Source organism: Ascaphus truei, chromosome 4 (assembly GCF_040206685.1).
Source record: "Ascaphus truei isolate aAscTru1 chromosome 4, aAscTru1.hap1, whole genome shotgun sequence".
Taxonomy (NCBI): domain Eukaryota; kingdom Metazoa; phylum Chordata; class Amphibia; order Anura; family Ascaphidae; genus Ascaphus; species Ascaphus truei.
In genome coordinates this window covers 325,990,713-326,013,178 of record NC_134486.1, presented here as the reverse complement: position 1 = coordinate 326,013,178, position 22,466 = coordinate 325,990,713, and the positions used below count along the sequence as shown (strand labels likewise).

General features: G+C 39.9%; 1 protein-coding gene across 3 annotated transcripts in view; it reads left to right on the top strand.

Moving 5' to 3' along the window:
* The window catches only part of KCNQ5 (potassium voltage-gated channel subfamily Q member 5), a 699,212-nt gene that overhangs the window by 568,013 nt on the left and 108,733 nt on the right, over positions 1–22,466 (top strand). For all 3 annotated transcript variants that reach the window (XM_075598021.1, XM_075598020.1, XM_075598019.1), the window contains one exon: positions 10,796–11,016. In XM_075598021.1, the coding sequence (XP_075454136.1) occupies positions 10,796–11,016 (221 nt within the window). The remainder of the gene's footprint in view (positions 1–10,795; positions 11,017–22,466) is intronic.

Genomic DNA, 22,466 nt, shown 5'->3' with positions numbered 1-22,466 from the left:
GGGGGGGGGGTGAGGGTGCGGGGGATTCTGGGTTGCTGGGGGGGGGCAGGCAGCGGACCCACAGGCAGCACAGAGGGCCCACAGGCAGCACAGAGGGCAGGACACCCTGCTTGCCCTGTGCATGCGCGCCGGGACCAAGGAAATCGCCGCCATTTTTTTTTTAACTTTTTTTTAAAATGTAATGAACAGGCACCCGGCCGGGCTCCCCCTGACTCACGGGAGGAGATCAGGAGGGGGAGGAGATCAGGGGAAGGAGCTCTTCCCCGCGTTAACCCAATCAGGGAGGGAGATTATTTATTTATTAAAAAAAAAAAAAAATTGGCAGGAGCAGGGGAATTCATAGAGCTGCAGCACGGGTCGCCAGCGGCCTAAATCCACTCGCAACGGGCGAATGGTTATCATTATTTGTCGAGCACTGAATATATATATACAGTATATGATGTGTTGGAGTTTGAGCTAACTGGGAATGTGTGTGTTACATTATAATATATTAAAAATATCATTTAGAGTTGTTTTTAAGAAAAATAAATGCTACAAGTATTTTGTCATAGTACAGAACTGATTTATAAAAAAAAAACTATGTAGGATATTTCCTGGTCTGCAGCTTTAATACATGCAGATGACTCCATGAGTTTCCAGGAATGAGGGGTGGTTATCAACTCTACTACTGTATATGTTAGCTCTTGAAAGGAATGCACACATTTTAAAATACCTTTTTTCTGTATTGGTGCTTTCATTCAATACTGACAGAGTGATCTGGTTGAACAAAAGTGCTGAGTAATGCGTTGCAAGTCACCCCAGCTGTGCATCGGTTAAAAGTGTCCTCTTGCTATGAAAGGGAATCCCTTTGGCTACAAGTCCTAGAAGCTTTAATTATCTTATTAGCATTTAGATATACAGTATGATTGCATGCTAATGATAATAGTTTCCTCTAGTTGACCTCTGTCTATTACCAAATATGGTGCCATGGAGTAGATCATTCTCAGAGTTAACCACTAGCACCGTGTCTTATGAATATTTATTTTAATGACTGCAGCCAGCATGTAGCATGCTTGTTGTTTAATGTTCATACTGACAAGTTAAAATCAGCCTCTTTGCTGCCAGAGAGGGGCCTGCTACACACAGCTGTTAAAAGTGAATTCTGACTTTGTCAAGTGAATTTCCACTTGACAGTTTGAGGTTACTTGCAGAGTAAATGGGACTGCACATTCTTGCCCAACCCTAGTAATTGTCAAGTAAGCAGTATTTCTGCAAAAACAGTCAGTCAAACTTGAGAAACATATTTAAATAATATACTTTCATAAGGGTCCCCTGCACACATTTCATACATGAAGTACTGTAAGAGATACAATGAGAGAGTTACTGAAAAATGTATAATTTGTTAATATTTAAACAATATGTTTGCTTATATTAGAATTGTTTTGCCTATATGCATTTATCAGTTGCATATTTTTACATAGATGATTCTTACTTTAATATGTCTCACCACACATTGGGTCTCTCTTTCTCTCTCTCTTTCTCATATTTTGCCAAAAGAGCAAGGGTTGCCAACTAAACAGGACCGTAAGCATTGGTTGAACACTTTAGCAATTATGTAATTATCTTAAAAATATTGGCAACATTTTAACAAACTGGACATGGACACATTTGCAAATTTGTAATGATTCTACATACATAGGAGATCCTTGTATTTCCAGTATAACAAGAGGTGTGACTTAGAATAACCTACAATTTATTTTAAATAGTTCACGTGTTTTCATGTTTTTGCTAGAACCTATTAGAAGTGGCCCACCGGGTCCGGATGGTTTTACTAATCAATATTATAAAAAGTTTAAAGCAGTGCTAGCCCCGTACCTGATAACGACTTTTAACTCTTTTATGGAAGGGGACGATATCCCTCCCTCTATGTCAATGGCTAACCTGGCAATTATTCATAAAGAGGAAAGAGACCCATTACATTGCGGTAACTATCAACCGATCTCACTTCTAAATTCAGACTTAAAAATGTACAGCAAAATCCTAGAAAATAGGCTAAACCCAATATTACCAACCTTGATTCACAAGGACCAGGTGGATTTCATATCTGGAAGACAAGCTTCGGACAATACTCGTAAAATTATAAATATTATCGACCACGTACATCTCTCGGGAACAAAGGCCATCCTGTTAAGTCTAGATGCAGAAAAAGCATTTGACAGGATTAAATGGTCCATTCTAGATCAAACAATGATTAAATTCGGTTTTAAGGGCTCATATTTGGAAGGGGTTAGAGCCCTATATAAAACACCAACAGCATTTGTGAAGCTCCCGGGAGGAAACTCAAATCCCATAAAAATCAAGAATGGTACGAGACAGGGTTGCCCCTTGTTCCCACTCCTTTTCGCTCTGTCGATCGAACCCCTCACGGCGACAATCAGGAACGATATAAATATAAAAGGCATCAAAATTGGAGACACTGAGTACAAAATTTCTCTATTCGCCGACGATATGATTCTGTCTCTGTTCTCTCCTCTGACATCTCTCCCGAATTTACAATTCCAATTAGAAAAATTTGGTAAGGTTTCAGGTTACAAAATCAATAATGATAAATCAGAGGCCCTGAACCTATCCCTTTCACCCCCTGAAGTAAAATTATTACAAATTAACTTTAGTTTTAAATGGAGCTGCTCAGAAATTAAATATCTGAGAATCAAATATATCTAATTCATATAAATCTTTATATAAATGTTACTTTCCCTCCCTCTTTGCCAAAATTAAAGGCGACCTAGAGTGTTGGAACAAGTACCATATATCGTGGCTGGGAAGAGTAGCATCGGTTAAAATGAATATTCTCCCTAGACTCCTGTACTTCTTCCAAACTCTGCCAGTCAATGTACCCTTGACGGAACTCAAAAATTTACAAAATAAAATTTTCCAATTTATATGGAGAAATAAAAGCCCAAGAGGGGCAAGATCGGTAATGTTAGTGTCTAAGGAGTGTGGAGGCCTAGGAGTACCAGATATTATTAAATACTATTACTCAGCCCACTTAAAACAAGCGGTGGTTTGGTGTAACAATCCAGTGTCGTGTTGCTGGTTGGAGATTGAGTCCTCCTATGTCTCTCCCCTCACTCTCGCAGCGATACTATGGTCCCGAGGAGGGGGGGAGATAGTTGCGGGCAAGACAGGCCTGGGAGCAATGAGGTGTATGTGGAAGATATGGACCAAGAATAAAGAAAAGCACAAATTGACAACCTCTCCTTCCATGTTGACTCCTATTTTTGGTCACCCGGATTTCCCTCCGGGTTGTGCCCCTAATGATTTTAAACATTTTAAAGAGGCCAATGTCCACAAGGTGACGGACTTAATAGAAAAAGGCTCAATAATATAATTCCAAGATCTTCAACAGAAATTCCACCCCCACCACTTTCCGCTATTTAGCTTTCTTCAAATTAGACATTTTATATTAGCTATGTCCCAAAAAACTAAATTTACAGAACCAACAAAATTTGAAAAGTTATGTACAAGTGGTATATATAAGAAGGGTCTAATATCAGAGATCTACTCAGGAATATCACTGCCAATAGTAGCCGTCAATCACAGATATATGAAAAAATGGTCTGATGACCTTAATATGGAAAAAGATAAAGATGACTGAGAGGATATCTGGGAATCGGCAGCCAAAACTTCAATTTGTACTACAATAAAAGAAAATATATATAAAATACTGTACTATTTCAATGGTACCTAACCCCGAGTAGGCTGAGCCGGATCTCCCCTGGCCTACCCGACCTCTGCTGGAGAGGATGTGGCCAGAAAGGAGATCTGGTACATATCTGGTAGTTTTGTCCCCAGATACAGATTTTCTGGAACATGATTAGAAATTTGATCCAACATGGTACTGGGGAGAACATAGAGATGGACCCGCTGTCCTTTCTACTAGCCAAACCCATAGACTCTTGACCCCTCAAAGGAAATTGGCGGCATTCATTCTCACTGCAGCACGCTGCTCAATAGCAGCTGCATGGAAAAAACGGAAAGCCCCATCAAAGCAAACGGTTATCCGCAGAATTAATGAGGTTAGAATGATGGAGCGCCTCTCAGCCCTCCTAAGCCAGAAAACGGAACAGTATTATAAGTTATGGGACGCGTGGCCTGAGAACTAGAAAAATAGAGCATAGGAATCTATCTCAACCAAAGGTAAAACCTAATACCAAAACCGATGCTGGGGAAATAAAGGGGAGGAACTCCTTCCCTTGTCTTCCTTCCCTTCCCCCCTCCCTTCTTACCCTTTCCTCTCCCCCCCCCCTCTCTCTTCCTCTATTCTTTTTCACCCCTTTCAAGTAATAAAGCACTCAAAGACTTTGAAGGTAGCTGCCTCCCGATTGAAGGCCCAGAAGTATTTAAATGTTCTAAAGTTAAGATGAAGTTTATGTTGGCTTTATTGATATCTTAAGACCTTATGTCCAAAATATATATTTAAATATCAAAAAAGATAGTTCTGTAGTTCAGATGTAATCTATGTACATTGTTCTTCCTGTTTCAAAGTCTTGATGTGATACAACAAAAAACAATAAAAACGTTTGAAATAAAAATTAAAAAAAAGTGTCCCACACACAATGCAATTTAAATAAAGCTACAGTATCTAAGAGTAAAAAAACACATTTAAAGCAACTGCCGTATTGTCCTGTCCATCTGCAAATTAGGTATAAGTACATTTTCAATCCATGTTTAACTATTTCACTGCTGAAAGGTTCAGAAACTTTTTGGATCATTTCAGTTGTGCCTGATATTAACATTTTGAAATGTATTTTATTATGGAAGGGAGCAATTCTTCTAAGTTTTCAGAGAGCAGCAGAAACAGTTTCCAAGCATATTTTGGGGCAGTTGCTGAGTAATTTCTGTTTTTGTAACTGCCAATTTCAGTAGAATTTACATACCAGCTCTTTGGGAAAAGACTTAATTGCCCTTTTACTGGAGACAAAACAATAAAATGGGAAAGAGACGCTCATAAATCAACTGCTTGTCTAAACTAAATAAGCAGAAAACAGACCCTGAAGTAGCTTATTGCAGAGACAATTACAGCTTGAAGATGCAATCTGTTTATATTTTGAAAAAGATATGAGCATTTTACTTAGTAATTATAAATATTTGTATACTTTGGGGTGCAATAAACGTGCTTCGGTAAAATATTTATTGTAAGTAGTGTATGTAAATGAAACATATATTCAATAAGTGATTCATTTGAATTTACTCAAACTTGAATGCAAATTCCCTTCCCCATATCCCCCACCCTCCACCTTGTTCTCTCATTAGTGAAATATGTATTTTTACCACCAATCTTGAGCTCATGCTGCTGTGCTTTTTGGCAGCTGCTCCCTAACCTCTGGAGTGTAGGGTGGGTGTGCATGTTCTAGGGTTGCCAGGTGCCCAGTATTGAACCAGACTGGTTGAATTTGGAGACTCTGTCCAGTAAAAAATTACAGGTAATACTGGACATGTATGTGTTACGTCTCTGGACATAGTGACCTGACTGGCTTGGGGGGCCGTGGGATTTCATTGTTACATAATTACATAGTAGATGAGGTTGAAAAAAGACATGCGTCCATGAAGTTCAACCTATGTTAAATTTATACAACAGATACTTTATCCTATATCTATACTTACTTATTGATCCAGAGGAAGACAAACAAAAAACCCCAGTGACATATCATCCAATGATATCTCATAAGGGGAAAAACAAATTCCTTCCTGACTCCAAGAATTGGCAATCGGATAACTCCCTGAATCAACATCCTTCCCATCTTTACTTATTTATTTCCCCGAGCAGGGAGAGACCGGGGATGGGCAGCTGCCTCCATCTTGATTGGCTGCATTACCCAGCAGCAGCCAATCAGGAGGAGGTGTCAGGAGCCTGGGGGTGTGGCCAAGAAGAGAAGCAAATATCATGGAGAGAAGAGAGGTGAGAGGTGTGTGTGCGTGTGTCGAGCGTGTCAAGCACATTGCACCTTTCATCGTTCTGTCCAGTACCACCTGGCAACCCTATGTGCAACACATTTCATGGCATTTAAATTGAGACCACTCAAGCACAGAAGGTGCTATAGCTCATCTTTAAATTATTTGTCAGTTGTCCCCATGACCTTGGTAAACCCTTCAAGGTTAGAACTTTCAATCCACTGAAGTGTCCCACCTAACCCCACTCGGAGGTAGAGATGTGTGATATTTTTTACCGTTACACTATCGGCAAAACAGAAGAAAAAAACAGGCAAAGGTACAGAAAATCAAGCTCTTTATAGAAGCATTCTAAGCTATCGACAAACAAGTAATTAGGTTTACAGAGAAAGCCCTTGTTAACATTCTTATTCCAAATCAGCAGGGGGGCTGACTTAAGTTAATCAGAAGGCTCCTGCTGAGGTCTTCACATACCCCGAAGGCTGCATGTGCTTTTTTTACCAGTTGCAAACCAGAAATGCTATATATCAATATTAAAAAAGTGATATCAGATATTACGAGTATGATCTTTTCAACGTTTTTAATACAAAAGAACCAGTGGTCAGTGGTCAGTGGTTCTCATACCTCTCCTGGGGAACCATCAGCCACACCAGGTCTTAGCAATGCACTCGCACTCAGGAGCATGCACCTAGTTTGCATACGAGTAGACTTTTGGGAGGTTGCTGAGAAACCTCAGGGCTCTAAGGAGAGGTTTGAGAAGCACTGCTGTAGGTGGATGTGGCCACCAGTCGATTGAACAGGCACTGCAGGTGGCTCATGACTGTCCTGACATTTTCTAGAAACCTGCATCTCACGTCCCACTTGTATTCGTGTATGGACAATTCTTAGTGGAGGTTAAGCAAAGTGTGTGGCAAAACATTTTGACAGTTATTTTAAAACGAAAACCCATTTTGGCTTGGTGAATGTGGTGACTTGCTGTATATCATGCATTGTTTGTGACTTAAAGGCACATTTCCACCTGCTCCCTTTTTTTATCTCCTCCTTTTTATACATGCATAGGAAACGGTGGGTCTAAGATACATACTGTAACACGGAAAGTGCTGGTGGTAGTATCCCCTTTAGGAGATACAAAATGAATATACGTTTGGCTTCTTATTGTTTTTTGTCACATGAGGATTTAAATACCAGGAAGTAAGCGGCGGCACCTTTGCTGGTACATATATCGGGAATAAGGGTTTCCCCGGGGCCGAAATAAACGCCGTTTGACCTTGGGGACCCACTGCTTTCCCCCTGTGCAAAAAAAGGCGAGGATTATTTTTCAAAGTTTACCACCTGCACAATTTAGACAATGCAAAAATGATAACAAAGTTTCTTACGGAAAAAAAGTCTATTCATTTAATGCAAAGCTACTATTCTTTTTTTAATCTGGGGATCTTGTATTTGTTTTATTTTATTTTTCAGGACTTGTTTGGGATTTTGTGTGGATAACACAACATAGTTGCGATACAAATAATTTCTTGTTTTAAATGCATTTTTCTTACGATAGTAATTATTAACCCATTCAGAGCCAAATTTATAGCTATATAAGCCCGACCTCAATAATTATTTTTCTATGATGCCCTGTTTTGTAGCTCAAAGAACTTGAGAAACGGAATCAGTATAGGTTGTGACACTTTTTACAGAACCTTCATTAAAGTTGTTCTTAGATGAAATTGTTGTGTACAGAGCTTTTGAAACCTCATAGGGTTCTTCTTCAACTGTGTGGTGGTAGCACAGATCAAAGCAAATATACCTAGGTTTTTGGAAGACTTAATTTAGACTACTATCTTGATAGTTAATGAAGTAACTTCAGAAGTTCACACTGCTTTGAAGATTATCTCATACCTGACAGTAAAGAATATCCCAATTCTTACCCATAACAGCAAAAACATGTGTCTCATATTTATTATAAATTGCTCCTAGTAGTTTCTTTGGGGGAGGATGACCACAGTTGCATGGACACCCCTCTTTTTGTTCATGTGCATGCAACTGCAGAGTTGATGGCGTAGGGATTGAGATATTGTCTAAAGAGTGATAGGAAAACCATTAGAAAATCACACAGGGAAAATGCCAATAACATTTCAAACACATTTGCTCTACTGTAGTTTTTGCGTTCATGCCAGTTTCCAGCATTTGTACAGCACATGACCTCCAGTCTGTGTCGTTCTGGGCATATTTTTTTGCATTGCTACTCTAATGGACAACCTTCTACCTACTGTAGGATGCAGTAGTCCATTATTATTATCCCAATGACGGAGTAAGCTCATTTAGAATCAATAAATGAGAATGTGGTGATTAAATGGTAAATAATTAACCCCTTAACTACTTGCTAGACCTGAAACCAAATGCTCTGTCTTGTACTCATCAGATAAAAAGCTAAACTGAGTTGGTTTCCTACAATATGTGGAAGGGCCAACCTTTACAAATGGCAGTGATACAACGGGTAATTAGTAAGAAATGTGGTATATGATTTATTCATCCCACTGTGACTAATTATAAAGGCATTTTATTGTCATTGTGTTACCCATTGCCTTAACAACTGCTATGGGGGGGAAGAGTCTGGGGACCTAGTATTGTAATGTGCTGCAAAATAGATGTTTTTAATATAACAGTGCCGCATAGGGAATATTTGAATTGGTAAGATTGTTACACACATTTTAAAGCTTTCTCTATACGACTAGCATGTGCCCTGCCTGCTGCATATTCTGCTGTTTCTTAGGTTTATTTCCTCTTTGTTTTAAACCCATGTGAAATGCATGTCAAAAAACACAATTTGAGGCTACTGCTACACCATAGCAAACAACAAATTATTAAAAGGCAGACATTTCTGTAATATTCACTGAATATATTTATTTGCGGGTTTGTTACATTTATTGTGGTTTGTTTTTAAATTGTGGTGGGAAATCTTCATATTAATATGGCGAACTGAGGATAAAATAGCATCAAGTAATATGTTGTTGTTGGAACGGCATGTCAATCCTGCAAATTAGCTCATTGTAGGTGAACACATTTCAACCATTTCGCTACTTTAATTGTGTAAATAAATTCTTAATCGTACGTACCACATTTCGGGTGAACTCAATGCAAAATAAATCAATAGTACTTTTTGCATCCCGTTGTCCTAATCTGCAATAAATCCTAATAAATCCCGCAATCTGTTTTGGACGTCAGTGATAAAATTATCATTCAGGTTTTGAACATTTGGTGTCAATTTTTTTTTTACTTGGAGTCGCTTTGGTCAAATCTAACAGAATATTTTAAGTGCCTTTATCCAGTGACTTGGGATATTTATTCTTACCACTGTGACACATGAAAGGCAATATTTGTAGACTTCCCATGGCACAAGTCACCATGGCGTAGTGTTTTCTGAATACATGTAAAAAAATATATATATATATATCAAAAAATATATCATTAAACACTGGTGACCTTTTATTAACTTAGATTTGGAACTATTATATTTTAAAACAATTATGTATACTTTTTTTTGAGTAAAAAATTATGTTAAAAAACGTAGTGTTGTTTCCCCAGCATTACTACATTGTTCAGACAATTATAATCCACTAATATTTTCAGGTACAGTATATGTAGATTTGAGTTCATTCACACACACATAATCTCATTGACTCTTTCAAAGTGTCCCAGCTTCAAAACTGTGGAAAGATTAAAGCAACAAATAGCATCAGTTTTATTGAAGAAAACCCTCCCATTGCTACTAGTATGTTTCCTATTCTTTGATAAAGCTAATTTTATTCCAGTTCTGTAACCAGGAGTCTTTGATAAATAGGCCAAAGTGTTGTTTTACCAGAATGTGTTCTAAATAACAGAAATTGGCAATGGTGAAAAATAAAAGAAAATCAGATTTATCAGAGAACATAGTTTCCATGGGAAGCAATAGCATTTTTTGCCATGATAAATCTGGTGAAGTTTTATTGCTCCAAATTTGTCCGAGTTCTGAAGCCACCAACCACCAAAGTAACTACGAGGCAGTGGCGGAACAACCACCAGTTCTACACCAGGGCCCATGCTTCTCAGAATCCGATCCTTCCACATCTTACCTGGTGGTGGAAGTGGCGGTAGTGGATGGAGCCCGCCCAGCTGCTCCTAACATAAAAATTAGGCCCCACAAAAATCGGGCACAACTTCTGCCTTCACCGCTTGGATGGGCACCCTCCGCCGCCGCCGCCTAAGGCCCTTTACCCCAAGTATGGCGCCGGAGGAGGAGGTACAAGAGGGGGAGAGCCTTTTTTTTACTTGCACTGGGGCCCATTTGTCACTAGTTCCATCCATGCTACAAGGCTTCTCCAAATTGGTATTTGTTTTGATATCACATTCAAATCAAAAATATGTTTTGATTTCTATTTTTAGCTAAACAAAATGGACTGTTTTTAAATGCTTGAAATGTTGTACATTATTATAAAACAATGCTATGCACATGCATGATGAGATGTTTTAAATTAATTCATGGTTGTGCTTGCTGGGAATTAGCTTGCATGTTTTACCAGAGCTATTTTACAAAAGTAGACATTGAAAAAAAATTGTCTTGAGCATTTTGTTATATAAACATAAGTTAAAAAAAAAATGTATAAAAAGTATCTTAATGATTATGATTTGCTTGAATCCCCTGCATCATGATTCTACTATAATACGCCTGATTGCATTGTATAAATTGGTAATAAAGGGAATAGCATAAATTAAGCATAAACTCAAAAAACTATGTAGACCGTAATTTGTCTTACTGATCATGCACATTAGAAATTAATTTACTTTTTTGTCTTTGGTTCTAATGAGATAATAAGATTGTACTTTGATCTTTTTTTCACAGTCAGAAATTAAGTTTTAAAGAGCGTGTACGGATGGCAAGCCCAAGGGGGCAAAGTATAAAGAGCAGACAAGCATCAGTTGGAGACCGGCGCTCCCCAGGCACTGATGCTGCTACAGAAGGAAGTCCAACTAAAGTACAAAAGAGCTGGAGCTTCAATGATAGAACGCGTTTCCGACCTTCTCTCAGACTGAAGAGTTCTCAACCAAAACCTGTCACCGATAGTAAGACATCTTACTTTCTATACAAATATACGTAGATGCACATTAATATTTATCGTAATTAATGGTTTATGCTCACTATTACTTTTCAATGTGTCAAGATCCACACTTTTTTATACATGTAGTTTTTGTATTGGCAAGTGTTGCTGTTTTCGCCCATTGACCCCAAGAGGAAAACATGTTTCCCATAATCATCATCATCATCATCATCATCATCATCATCATCATCATCATCATCATCATCATCATCATCATCATCATCATCGATCTAATGAATAGGAAGAATTATTAATCTTTTATCATTTTTTGTAGCCTTGTAATAAATATAGGACTTCAGGGTCTATTTATTAAGTCTCTCGACTGCATAACAAGATTGTTTTTGGGTGGGGAATTGCTGCTTTAAGTCCAGCACCTTGCTCTAAGACTTAGCACCTCTTTGGACATATGGGCCTTAGTTTTTCCCGGCATTATGCAAACTACACTTTTTTTCTTTGGAGCCCTGCAAAATTCAATCTAAAAGCTGGGTTGTTGTAACCATTACTTAGTTTGGCTTAGAAATGTTTTTGTTAGATCTAAATATAGAAGCGCTCGGATCTAACATGGCTGTTTTTGCCAATTTGTAAGCATCAATCTATGTCAAAAATGCTATTATCAAACGGACCTCACTTGCATCATAGGAAAGTTTGAGCTCATAAATACTCATTAGGCATGTTTGTTATTTAAATAACAATAACACCATGCTGATTTATCATCACTGAACACTTTATCTTTTGTACAACAAAAAATGTATTGCTTTTGTAGCTGCATTATCATTAACTTCAAAAAGAATAGCTGTAATAGAATTGCTTTCCAGGTGTCTGAAATAAGCAAAATAGAGATGTTGAGCAAGCGGTGTGCAGCTGTATCAGCAAGTCTTGACTTGACTACTTTAGGAGCCTTCATGTGGCTGAAGAGATGAGGGACTATACAGAAGCACGTGCTCTCAGCAGGGTCCCCGACAGGAAGGGAGAGGCAGATGGGCTTGTGACCCTAACGTGACAGATCCGTACAGGCACCTGTCAGGAAGAGAGGGGCAGCCTGCTCCCTTTATTTGCCCTGGGTCCCAAGATATGTGTTGGCGGTCGTGCCTCTCAGTATGATATATTACGGTAATTTATTTCCAAGTTTCAGTAACTACCATGGACTGTAATGCCACAAATTCTACACCAAAAGGCTAAACTATTTACTTGGTCAGTAATGTCTACCTAGTGGTTAAGTGGGACCACTGGTTTAAAGAGTTCTATAAAGGGTTTTATATAAAGTTCTATTCGTGTTATTAAGACCTGTTCTGCACATTTTTTTATTAGTTATTAATTAGATCACATTCATTGTGGTTTGTATATTTCCACTGAGAACATTTATAACACCACGATATGCTCTCAATTTCCATTTATAAGCCTAGGTCCAAAAGATCACACTTAATGAAAGTGACAGCTAAACTAAAATTGTGTTGTATGTCCTGATAACTACCCGATTGTACTTACTGTACAACTCCAGATCAAAATTCACTTTTTGTGTCTATTACAGAATTACTCAGCGAGCATCAGGAACCAAGGTTAAGGGTTCAGTGCTATTTGAAGTTTAAATAAATCTAGTGGCTACATTACATTTAAGCAGTATATCCATTACAGCTAATTACATGTAAATCAATTAAGGTGACATGCTATAAAAATAATCTTTACTTTATTTTTAACAATAATAATAGGGTTAAATAAAAGTCAAATAAATGTATCCTTAAAAATTGAGATGATTAGTTTCATTGCTGGTTGCAATGCTTTTTAATGGCTAAACATGAGAATTATTCAAAGATAAACTATAGGGTTGTAGGGAGCAATTCACTAAGTTCCTAGCAGAGTATCAGACCCCAAACCAGAGTTTACTTCCATTAAAGTTATGGGCACATTGGTGTTTAATGAATTTCAGCAATAGTGTGCAGAACTTTTGAATGGGTCTTTTTCACAGGTGTGCATACCTGATCCATTAGAAATTATTATGTTGGTGCATTAGAAGTTACCAATGTAGTAGACATTAATGCTTCTGCGGGTGCATTGCAGCGAGAGTAGACACCATTTTTAGCCGCACGAGGGAAAGGGGCGGGGCTAAGTACCAGCAGGTGAAATAACACCTGCTACATCTGTATCACAACCTATTGTACAATTAATCTTGATATTGCAATGCAGCTACATAGAAAGAGCTGCTACACACCGCTGGTTTTTTTTAAAGTCACTTCAGAATTGAAGCAGTTACATCTAAGGCCGCGCCTATAGTGATGGCGACGCGCCTATAGTGATGGCGATGCGACACGTGACGTCACCCGTCACCGCAAGCGAAAGTTGTATTTCGCTTTGTGGCGGCGGCGTGGGCGACCAGGCTCCTGATTGGTTCAGGGGCTGTCACATGAGGCTACAGCCCCTGAAAAATCAAATAATTACGACTACCAAAAATCGCTTAATTACTATAAGCGCACGCGGCGGCGACAATGCATTTGTTTTCGGGCGATGTTGCATCGCCATTGCCGGCACTATAAGCGCGACCTAATGGAACTTGATGACTTATTTTCTTTAGGAAAACAGTATGTTAACCTTCATCTTGGGTTGCAAATACGTTTACATTGGCATTGCCGCTTAGTTTTAGTTCGTTAAAACATTAACGTGTGCTTTAAGAAAAGTTTGTCCTCAAACCAACAAATTGATTGTTTAGTTTGGCATTGCAATTGAATAAAGCCACCGTGTTAGCCAGTGTTATTATTTTGCTTGAAATGAACAATGGCCTTTTTTATTTGTAAATGTGTCTATACTTGCAAATGATCTTTTTCACAACATTTCATGCACAGAACATTCAAAGATGAAACTATGAGGTTTTGAATGCTCTACGCACTTTAATTTCATCAAGGTATCACAACCTGCAACTAATCTGCTCTCCTCCAGGACCACTACAGCTGCTAAAACTTTGAACAACAGCATTCCGTATAAGCATTGAATAGCCAATGTATGATTCAAATATTACAGAGCTACCTATACATATAAATGTTGCCATTCAGTAATACTAGAACACAGAAAGGCCATACTGAATATGTCGTTTTGAAGTAGATTAATACTGCTAATTCTATGCAGTATAATGTTTTCCTACTGTACATACAGTAATAGCAAGCTGTCAAGGCAAAGTGTTAAATTCTAAATGAAACGGTATAGAAAGGGGGATTGTGTGTTTCTTTATACTTTCTCTGCAGTCTTACAAATTGCAGTTTGAAATGGCAGACCTTGCATTAAATTGCTTATTGTACTTTTAAATGTAACCTATATTGTGTTTACTTACTGACACAGTCAACCCTGACTTTCTGTTGGTATTATTATAAAAGTGTAGCCCCCCTTTGGGGACTAACAGGGCTGGACATGGGGAGGAAGGCACCCCCCTAGTTCCGAAGAATCGGAACAAAAATGTAGATGAAATAAGAAAGTTGGCGAATTGAAATTATATATGTACCTTTTTATTTTTTAGATATATTTATTTTAATTAATAGAGTCCTGCTAGCACCACCTATGGACCAAGTAATTAACTATTTTTCATACAGATGTAGCCAACTTTACTGTCTCTGGCCCCGCAACTGCTTGCGTGTGGTAACTGCACCCCAACTGCAAGCAGCAGCGGCTGGGACAGTAAAGTTAGCCACATCTAAGCTTATGTGACGACTCAGGAGATTCCTTCCTCTCCTTGTCCCTCTCTCCCATCTCCTGTTACCCTTTCTACTCCATCACACTCCTCTCCTTCACCTTCTACCTCTCTCCCCTTGCCGCAGCGCGTTCCCCGCAGGTCCTGCATACTCATGCGCTCCCTTAGCCCCTGCTTTGATCCTCCCCGCACCCTCTCCCTCGCGGTAGCTCCTTTACCTTCCCCTGTGGTGCCATCCGTCCCGTTACCTCCTCCTCGCGTGGTGCCCACGCGCCTGGTGACGCGTCCGGTGCGTGCACCCCCTCAGCTCACGGAGGACGTGCATGCATGCTCCACTCTGCCTTTGCTGGCCATCGCGCGGGCACAGGCCTCGCGCGCGTTCCTCTCCTCTTGGCTCTGTCCCCCTCCTGCGGTCTTCCCCTGCTCCGTGCGTGCCGCGCCTGTGTTGCAACCTGTGCGCGCGCATCCCCAATTTACAGGGGGCGCGCGCACAGACTCTTCTTATCAGGTTTCCCCTGTCTCCGTCTCCCAAGCTATACAGGCCATTCCTCTGACTGCCCCTTCCGTCTCCTCCTCTTCTCCCCCTGACCTATCCCTAGCTTCTCCCACTTCTCTATCTACTCCTCCCTTCTCTGTCATTGGTGCACCTTCCTTTATAATCCCTGTCTGTCCACCTCTTCCTCGCTCTGCATAGTTCCTGTTTCCCTGTGTGTACCTGATCTATGCTGTGCTCCCTCTGTGCTCCTGTGATTACCTGCTCCCGTGTTACTTTGGATTTCCCTGGCTTTGACCCCTGCTTACCCTGGACTACTCTGCTCTCTGGTATCCCTTTGAACCCTGCTACGCATACGACTCCGCTGACCTCTGGCTTCCTAGGACCTGACTTGCCCTCTGACGACTCTACCCTCTGGATCCCTGAACATTGGCAAACGGACACGACTATTCTCACGGACATTCCCCAAGAGTTGCAAGTATACACTAACAACTCTTCCAACAGGCCCAGCAACGCTATACCACACTCCGGGCTTGCTCCCACTGCTGTGGGTGTGTGGTATCATACCGTTCCCACCTCAGTACTGGGGTCTAGCTTGGTCTGCGGCACACAGGCGTGACAGCTTATCACAGCAGGTGTCACTGCTTTGAATGGGTACCCCCTGCTATGATAATCACTAGCTAAGTTTTCCTCAGGCTCCCTGCATCAGCACTGTACCAACCGGTCTGAACATGCAACCAGCAAGATCTTCTGGGATTTGTAGTCAGCTCAGTGATGCCAGTGCTCCTATGTGACAGATCCAGCCATATAAAGGCACTCTGACATCACTAACCTGATGTAAGGGTTCGTGGGAGTTGTAGTTTCTAGCAGGGAAATACCTGACTCAAAGAGTCTTTGATAAAGCGCCAGCACGGCGGGAAACGCATCAGAGTGTGTTTTTTAGCTCTCTCATGGGCATGATTCATTGAATAAACCTTTTTTATTTTTCAAACTTTCACCTGCCTCCAGTTCTCTTTGCTGCAGTGCTCCTTGTTTTTCTTCACATCTACCTTGGACTTCTATGCTGGGAGGCACGCCAGGATGAATACATTTACAGCTGTCCGTGAGTACCTATGATTCTTTCCTGCTGTTGGTTTATTACCTATGGAAAATCACGGGACTGACCTAGAATAGCTGGTTGTTTATTTGACTCCAAGAGTTTCCCCTTCATTGTGAGACACTTTTTGGCTTCTATTCCAGCATTTCAATCATTTGGTCATTGTAAGAGACGTGTTCAGAGGTACGCAATGGAGACTGTTTTAAGGTGAAATTAAAATAAGGCTTTATTGCGCCTGTTGCTTTAAGAACAGCAAACATGTAAATCAGAAAACAAAATTCGCTCCACTCTGGAGTATATATACACTTGTGATCCAGTTCTCTTTAACTGCGTGGTTAGCCCAGCGATTCACCAGCCCAAATCATAGAGACATTTATATATATATATAGATAGATATAGATAATAGTCTTAAAAGAAAAGTCTTATCTGTTAGCTGGGTTGCTGTAGGGGAAGCTTCTCTGCTCTCTTGGATCCGCACCCTTGTGTGCTAAGGCAATGTCAGGCTCCAGGTTTAGAATCTTGTCCCCTTTGTCTTGTTGTCAGCTTGCCGCTCAAGACATCTGTCCTTCCTTGGTTCAGCCCAGTTGTGGACTAAGGAATCTCTCTTCCTGTCCCAGAGGCAGGCTTTTTCTAACACCTATAATCAGCCAGGTGGTGTTAGTTAATTGCCTACCAGCAGTTAACCACCACACTGCTGGATTAGAAGCACATTTGTGAACAGGGATAAGTCCCCTGTTACAGTCATCTATACAGCTTATGTTTAAACTACATCCTATGAACTACTATCACAAAAAGATTTAAACATGTCTAATTGCATTTTGGATTTTGATTAGTTCCTGTTGTTCCACAAGGGGATTTATTTCTCCATTATATATAAGATGACACTGACAAGGATGTCCTCGCCCCCAGCCTCCTAGTCCCAAGGCATTGACTTTTAAATCTACAGACCTTCAAGAGAAAGAGTTGCCTATTTGTGAAAATTCCACGAGTGATATTCCAGATTGTTGGACTCATGAAATGTTTTAAACAAAGAAACAAGAATATCCATGGATTATGACAAAAAAAAAAAAAAAAAACAATAGGGTGCAGTGTGTGTAGCAATGTCTCTCATGTGGGGGCCGAACAACCCCATGGAATACATCTTAAGAATGATGTAATTTTGAAATTCAAGTAAGTAGTACTAAAAGCAACCAATTGAAAGAATTAAGAAAAGAAAAAAATCAAACATAAAAATAATCAAACTATCATTGCATGTCAAAAAAATTTAAATACAGCAAATAAACAAATAATAGAATATGATGTGTATCATTGAAGATACACAAAGAAAAAACATGCAGAATTTTTAGAACCGTTTATAATATTGTCCACAAAGGTAGACCTTTTGCAGATATGGAACATGACATTGAACTGCAAGAAATCAATGGAATTGATTTGGGTCTTGTTTTACATTCCCCAAAAATCTTGCGCAGATATTGCAAACCACATAGGACAGGAAATACATAAAGCAGTATTTCAAGATATAATTAACAAAAAATCTAAATTTTCTGTTATGGTCGATGAATCAACTACAATCAATAGCAAAACCGTTCTTGTAAGGACCGCTCTGTTGGTGAATCTGATGATACACAATGTGATTATTTATAATGTGATTTACAATGTGGTGCAAAATAAAAAAACATTTATGATGCACTTTTAGACAGTCTAAAAAATTCAGGATTTTCGATGCAATATCTGAAGGAAAATGTTTATTTCTTTTGCATCAGTCATGCTCAGACAAAATGCTGGAGTTGCAAAATTGTTCCTCAATAATTTCCCTAATGCATCTATTTGGCACTATGCGAATCACAGGCTTGAACTGAGCGTGAGTGATTCTGTTGATGAAGTTGCGGGGTTGAATCATTTACAAAAAAAATTGTGACAATTTTGTACCACAGACCTCCGAATAATCAGGACGAATGTAAAGCTGCGTGGAGTCTCTACAATGTCACTTGCTGAAAATTGATTGTGTGTTTAGTGTAAGATGGGCTGCTTCATCTTTTAGCACCGTCAAAGCTATTTTGTAATCGTATGGGAACATTTGGGAACATTTCAGCAATGCAAGTTCTGACACTTCCAGAGTAAGCACAGATAGAACCAAATAACAACACTTAAAGAAGGTGTTAGAATCGTCTGCATTCATTGAAAATGTAAGTCTGTTGTTCGATGTTTTATTGGAGCTTTCGGAACTTTCTTTGGAATTACAATGTTAAAAATGTAATTTGCATAAAGCTCGCTTAGAAATAATGATAATGGTTTTAGAATGTCAGACTGAAAAACCAGACAAGCTCTACATCAAAGCATAAGAAGTGGTGGGAAAAATGAAGTTTGGTAATGTTTTACTTCATGTTGGTAAAGTTCCCACCAGCAACAGGAATCAATTTTTAATAGGTTTGATTAACAATATGAAATCCAGGCAATTTACTCCAGCACTAGTATGCAAAGAAAAGTGTGAAACACTAATCAGACAATCCCCATACCTTTGCTTTAACGATTGGCCACAGAATTTGAATTTTAAAGACAGGGACAATGAAACAGAAGAAGTTGCAGAGAATTTTGGATTGTAGAAAAAAACCAGGCGCTTACCTCGAGTCACAAACAAAAGTAGGCTTACAATGAAGCAGTCGATTGAAATATGGCTCTCATGCAGATGCTGTGAGCCGACAATAAGAATCCCTCCTGCTTCTACCCCAAGAAAGGGTTAATCCAGAGCCCTTAGAGAGACATAAAAACAAACAGGCAATGGGGGAGCGTGGGATTAATGAGGCATATGTAGTAACAATATAGTGTTGATAGTGGACTCAAATAACTTGGGAAAAAATGGGGGATGAGTTTTATATACTGAGGTACTTACACGGCCATGTGTAAGTAAACACAATAATTGGTAACTTTCTCAAGACGAACTCCGTCTCTTCCTGCAATAATAGATGAAAATGTTTTGGGGTATCAGGGAATATACAACTATATGTATCTGTACTCACACGGCCCAGTGTGAGCAGTTGTAGAGGGTTGGTTACTTTGGGGTTAATTTCTTAGCCCATCCACTTCTGTTGGTCTGCTTAATGGGGACTGTCCTCAAGCTTCCTGGTTGATATAGGTCTCAATACCCGGTTCCAGACGTCAGGTGTGGTCTCCCCCCCCGGTGTTATAATGTATGGGGGTTGGAGGAGGGGAAAACAGGTGAGGCACGAACCAGTTGTATACAATTCATAAAATGCATTTATTTATAAAACAACAACGGGACTCACACACATATAGGGTGGACCCCTGTCCTCCTCATGCAGTCCAGGATCAAGTTTAAGCAGCTTGTTGCGCCGGTCCCGCGTCCGGGATGCAGGAAGAAAAAACTGTCCTGCTGGGCTGCAAAGGCTGCTTTGTGATCTGGCTACGGAAGCCTCCGTGGGTCAAATTCAGCTGTAGAATAGAGCAACGCGTTTCGCCGACGCATCGAGCCTGAGGAAGCCTGTTGATCCTGGACTGCATGAGGAGGCCAGGGGTCCACCCTATATGTGTGTGAGTCCCGTTGTTGTTTTATAAATAAATGCATTTTATGAATTGTATACAACTGGTTCGTGCCTCACCTGTTTTCCCCTCCTCCAACCCCCATACATTATAACACCGGGGGGAGACCACACCTGACGTCTGGAACCGGGTATTGAGACCTATATCAACCAGGAAGCTTGAGGACAGTCCCCATTACGCAGACCAACAGAAGTGGATGGGCTAAGAAATTAACCCCAAAGTAACCAACCCTCTACAACTGCTCACACTGGGCCGTGTGAGTACAGATACATATAGTTGTATATTCCCCCCTACCCCAAAAAAATTTCATCTATTATTGCAGGGAGAGACGGAGTTCATCTTGAGAAAGTTACCAATTATTGTGTTTACTTACACATGGCCGTGTAAGTACCTCAGTATATAAAACTCATCCCCCATTTTATCCCAAGTTATTTGAGTCCACTATCAACACTAACAACAACACAGAGTATTGCACACTGCTCACTAACAATTATAAATAATATTTAATGACCAAGTGTTAAATAACACTAAGTGAGTGCTACCTATGTACAGAAGTTAATATCATTAACAATTGAATGATCACGTGAAGAAGTCACAAGAGCATTCACAGAAGTACATTTGGGGTGCACATCACAGTAAACATTTTTAAATTTTCTAACAATGCTATAGTGAAAAACCAAAGTGAAAAAAGTGAAAATCATATATACAATTAAAACACGTTGCGCTGATGTTGTAACCCTTAGCAAGATAATGAAATAATATCATATATTGACTGAAAACCTGGGCCTCTAGGCGTTTATCGCTGGTTTGTCCTCCTGCCTATTGTGGTAAAAGTAAGGTCTCAGGTATAGTGCAATTAATTGCCAGATGAAAAACAGTTGGAGGAGCGTCATCAACCATATAATATGTGCAGCACTATGTATGGCTATAGCTCTAGCCCACAAGCAGCGTCCACAGTATGATAATGAATAGACCAGTGGGAGTTCCCTCACTAATAAGCTATCATATGAACGCTACTTGCTTGCAAGTAGCAGAGCTCCAACATCGCTCTCAACCAGTACTGGGTGTCCCTATGACTAGTGGCAGTGATGAAGGGTAACAATGAAGTATGGAACCATATAGTAACAATCTATAATAGAATTGCACAATGATATGGGGGATTCCCTATAACTGAACTGTCATATAAACGTTGCTTGCTGGCAAAGAACACAGCTCCAACATCGCTGTCAAGATTTACTAGGGGTCCCTGCACTGGTGTCAGATCATGGTAAGTGCTAATGTATCACTGTATAGTGTGATACTTAGCTGTGTGGAATCTCAACGTCTGCTGCTGCTGCTACAGGAAAGTAAAGCCGTCAGTGCTGCCGGAGCGCTCCTCCTAGCTGCTGCTTGCTCGGGGTCAGCTGCCAACGTGAAGTGACGTCACCACGTCACGGTGCCCACGCCCTACGCGTTTCTCTCCAGGCGGAGCTTCGTCAGGGGCAGGTGGATGCCGGGACTCAGGGCTTGCCTCATTAAATAACCCTAGAGCAGGTGTATTGAATGAAATGTTAATGTTAACCTCTTACTGTCACTGACGGCAGATACAAGAGTTCATAATACGCGGCGCATGTCCCTGATACCCAGCCATGGTAACACTATTACTGCTAGAACTAAAATGAAAATTAAATTAATAAAGGAATCACAATCATAATAAATAAAATACTTATATACAACTACAACGCAAACTTAATATATCAGTAGAATACTGAGACTGAAGGCATGCTGGTCAGCAACTTTGGTCACTGATAAGGAGAGTTCAGGGTGAATCATATGTATATGCCAAAGTATTGACAATTGTAAATATGCATATGGCCATCCAGTGATTGATAAAATGTATTTATGGGTAATCATAACTTATTGAGGTACTAAACCAGAATTAGTATGTTCTCATTGCACTCTATTAGTGCAGATAGGGGGAAATGGGGGAAACAAGGTTTAAATGAAAGGGGTGAATGTAAATCCCTCATTCAGACCCAATGGATATAAAGTTCTAAGACGATATATCCATTCAGCCTCCCTTTGCAGGAGTCTACGATCAATATCGCCTCCTCTGATAGTATTGATTATTCGGTCAATCCCTATAAACTGGAGGCAGCTAGTATCCCCATTGTGCATCGAATTAACGTGGCGAGCTACTGGTGTGTCAGCCTTATGTAGAACAGAATTAACGTGTTCCAACACGCGTCTGCGGAGTTCGCGTATGGTTTTCCCTACATATCTATGTCCGCATATGCATGTTATCAAATAAACGACATTGAAGCTTTTACAAGTTATGAAGTGTCTTATTTCAAATTGTCTGGTTTTATCATAGCTCTCAAATGTCTTAGTGGTTAGTATATGTTTGCACGCCTTACAACTGCCGCAGTGAAAGCAACCCTTAGGAGGTTTTGGTAGCCACGTTTTAGGGGGGGTCTGTTGATAATGGCTATGTACTAGCTCATCCTTCAGATTTTTGGATCTCCTGCTTGTAATGTTGGGAGTATCATTAAGCACCAACGATAGATCACTGCCAGATTTCAATATATGCCAATGTCTGGAAAAAATCTGTTTTACATC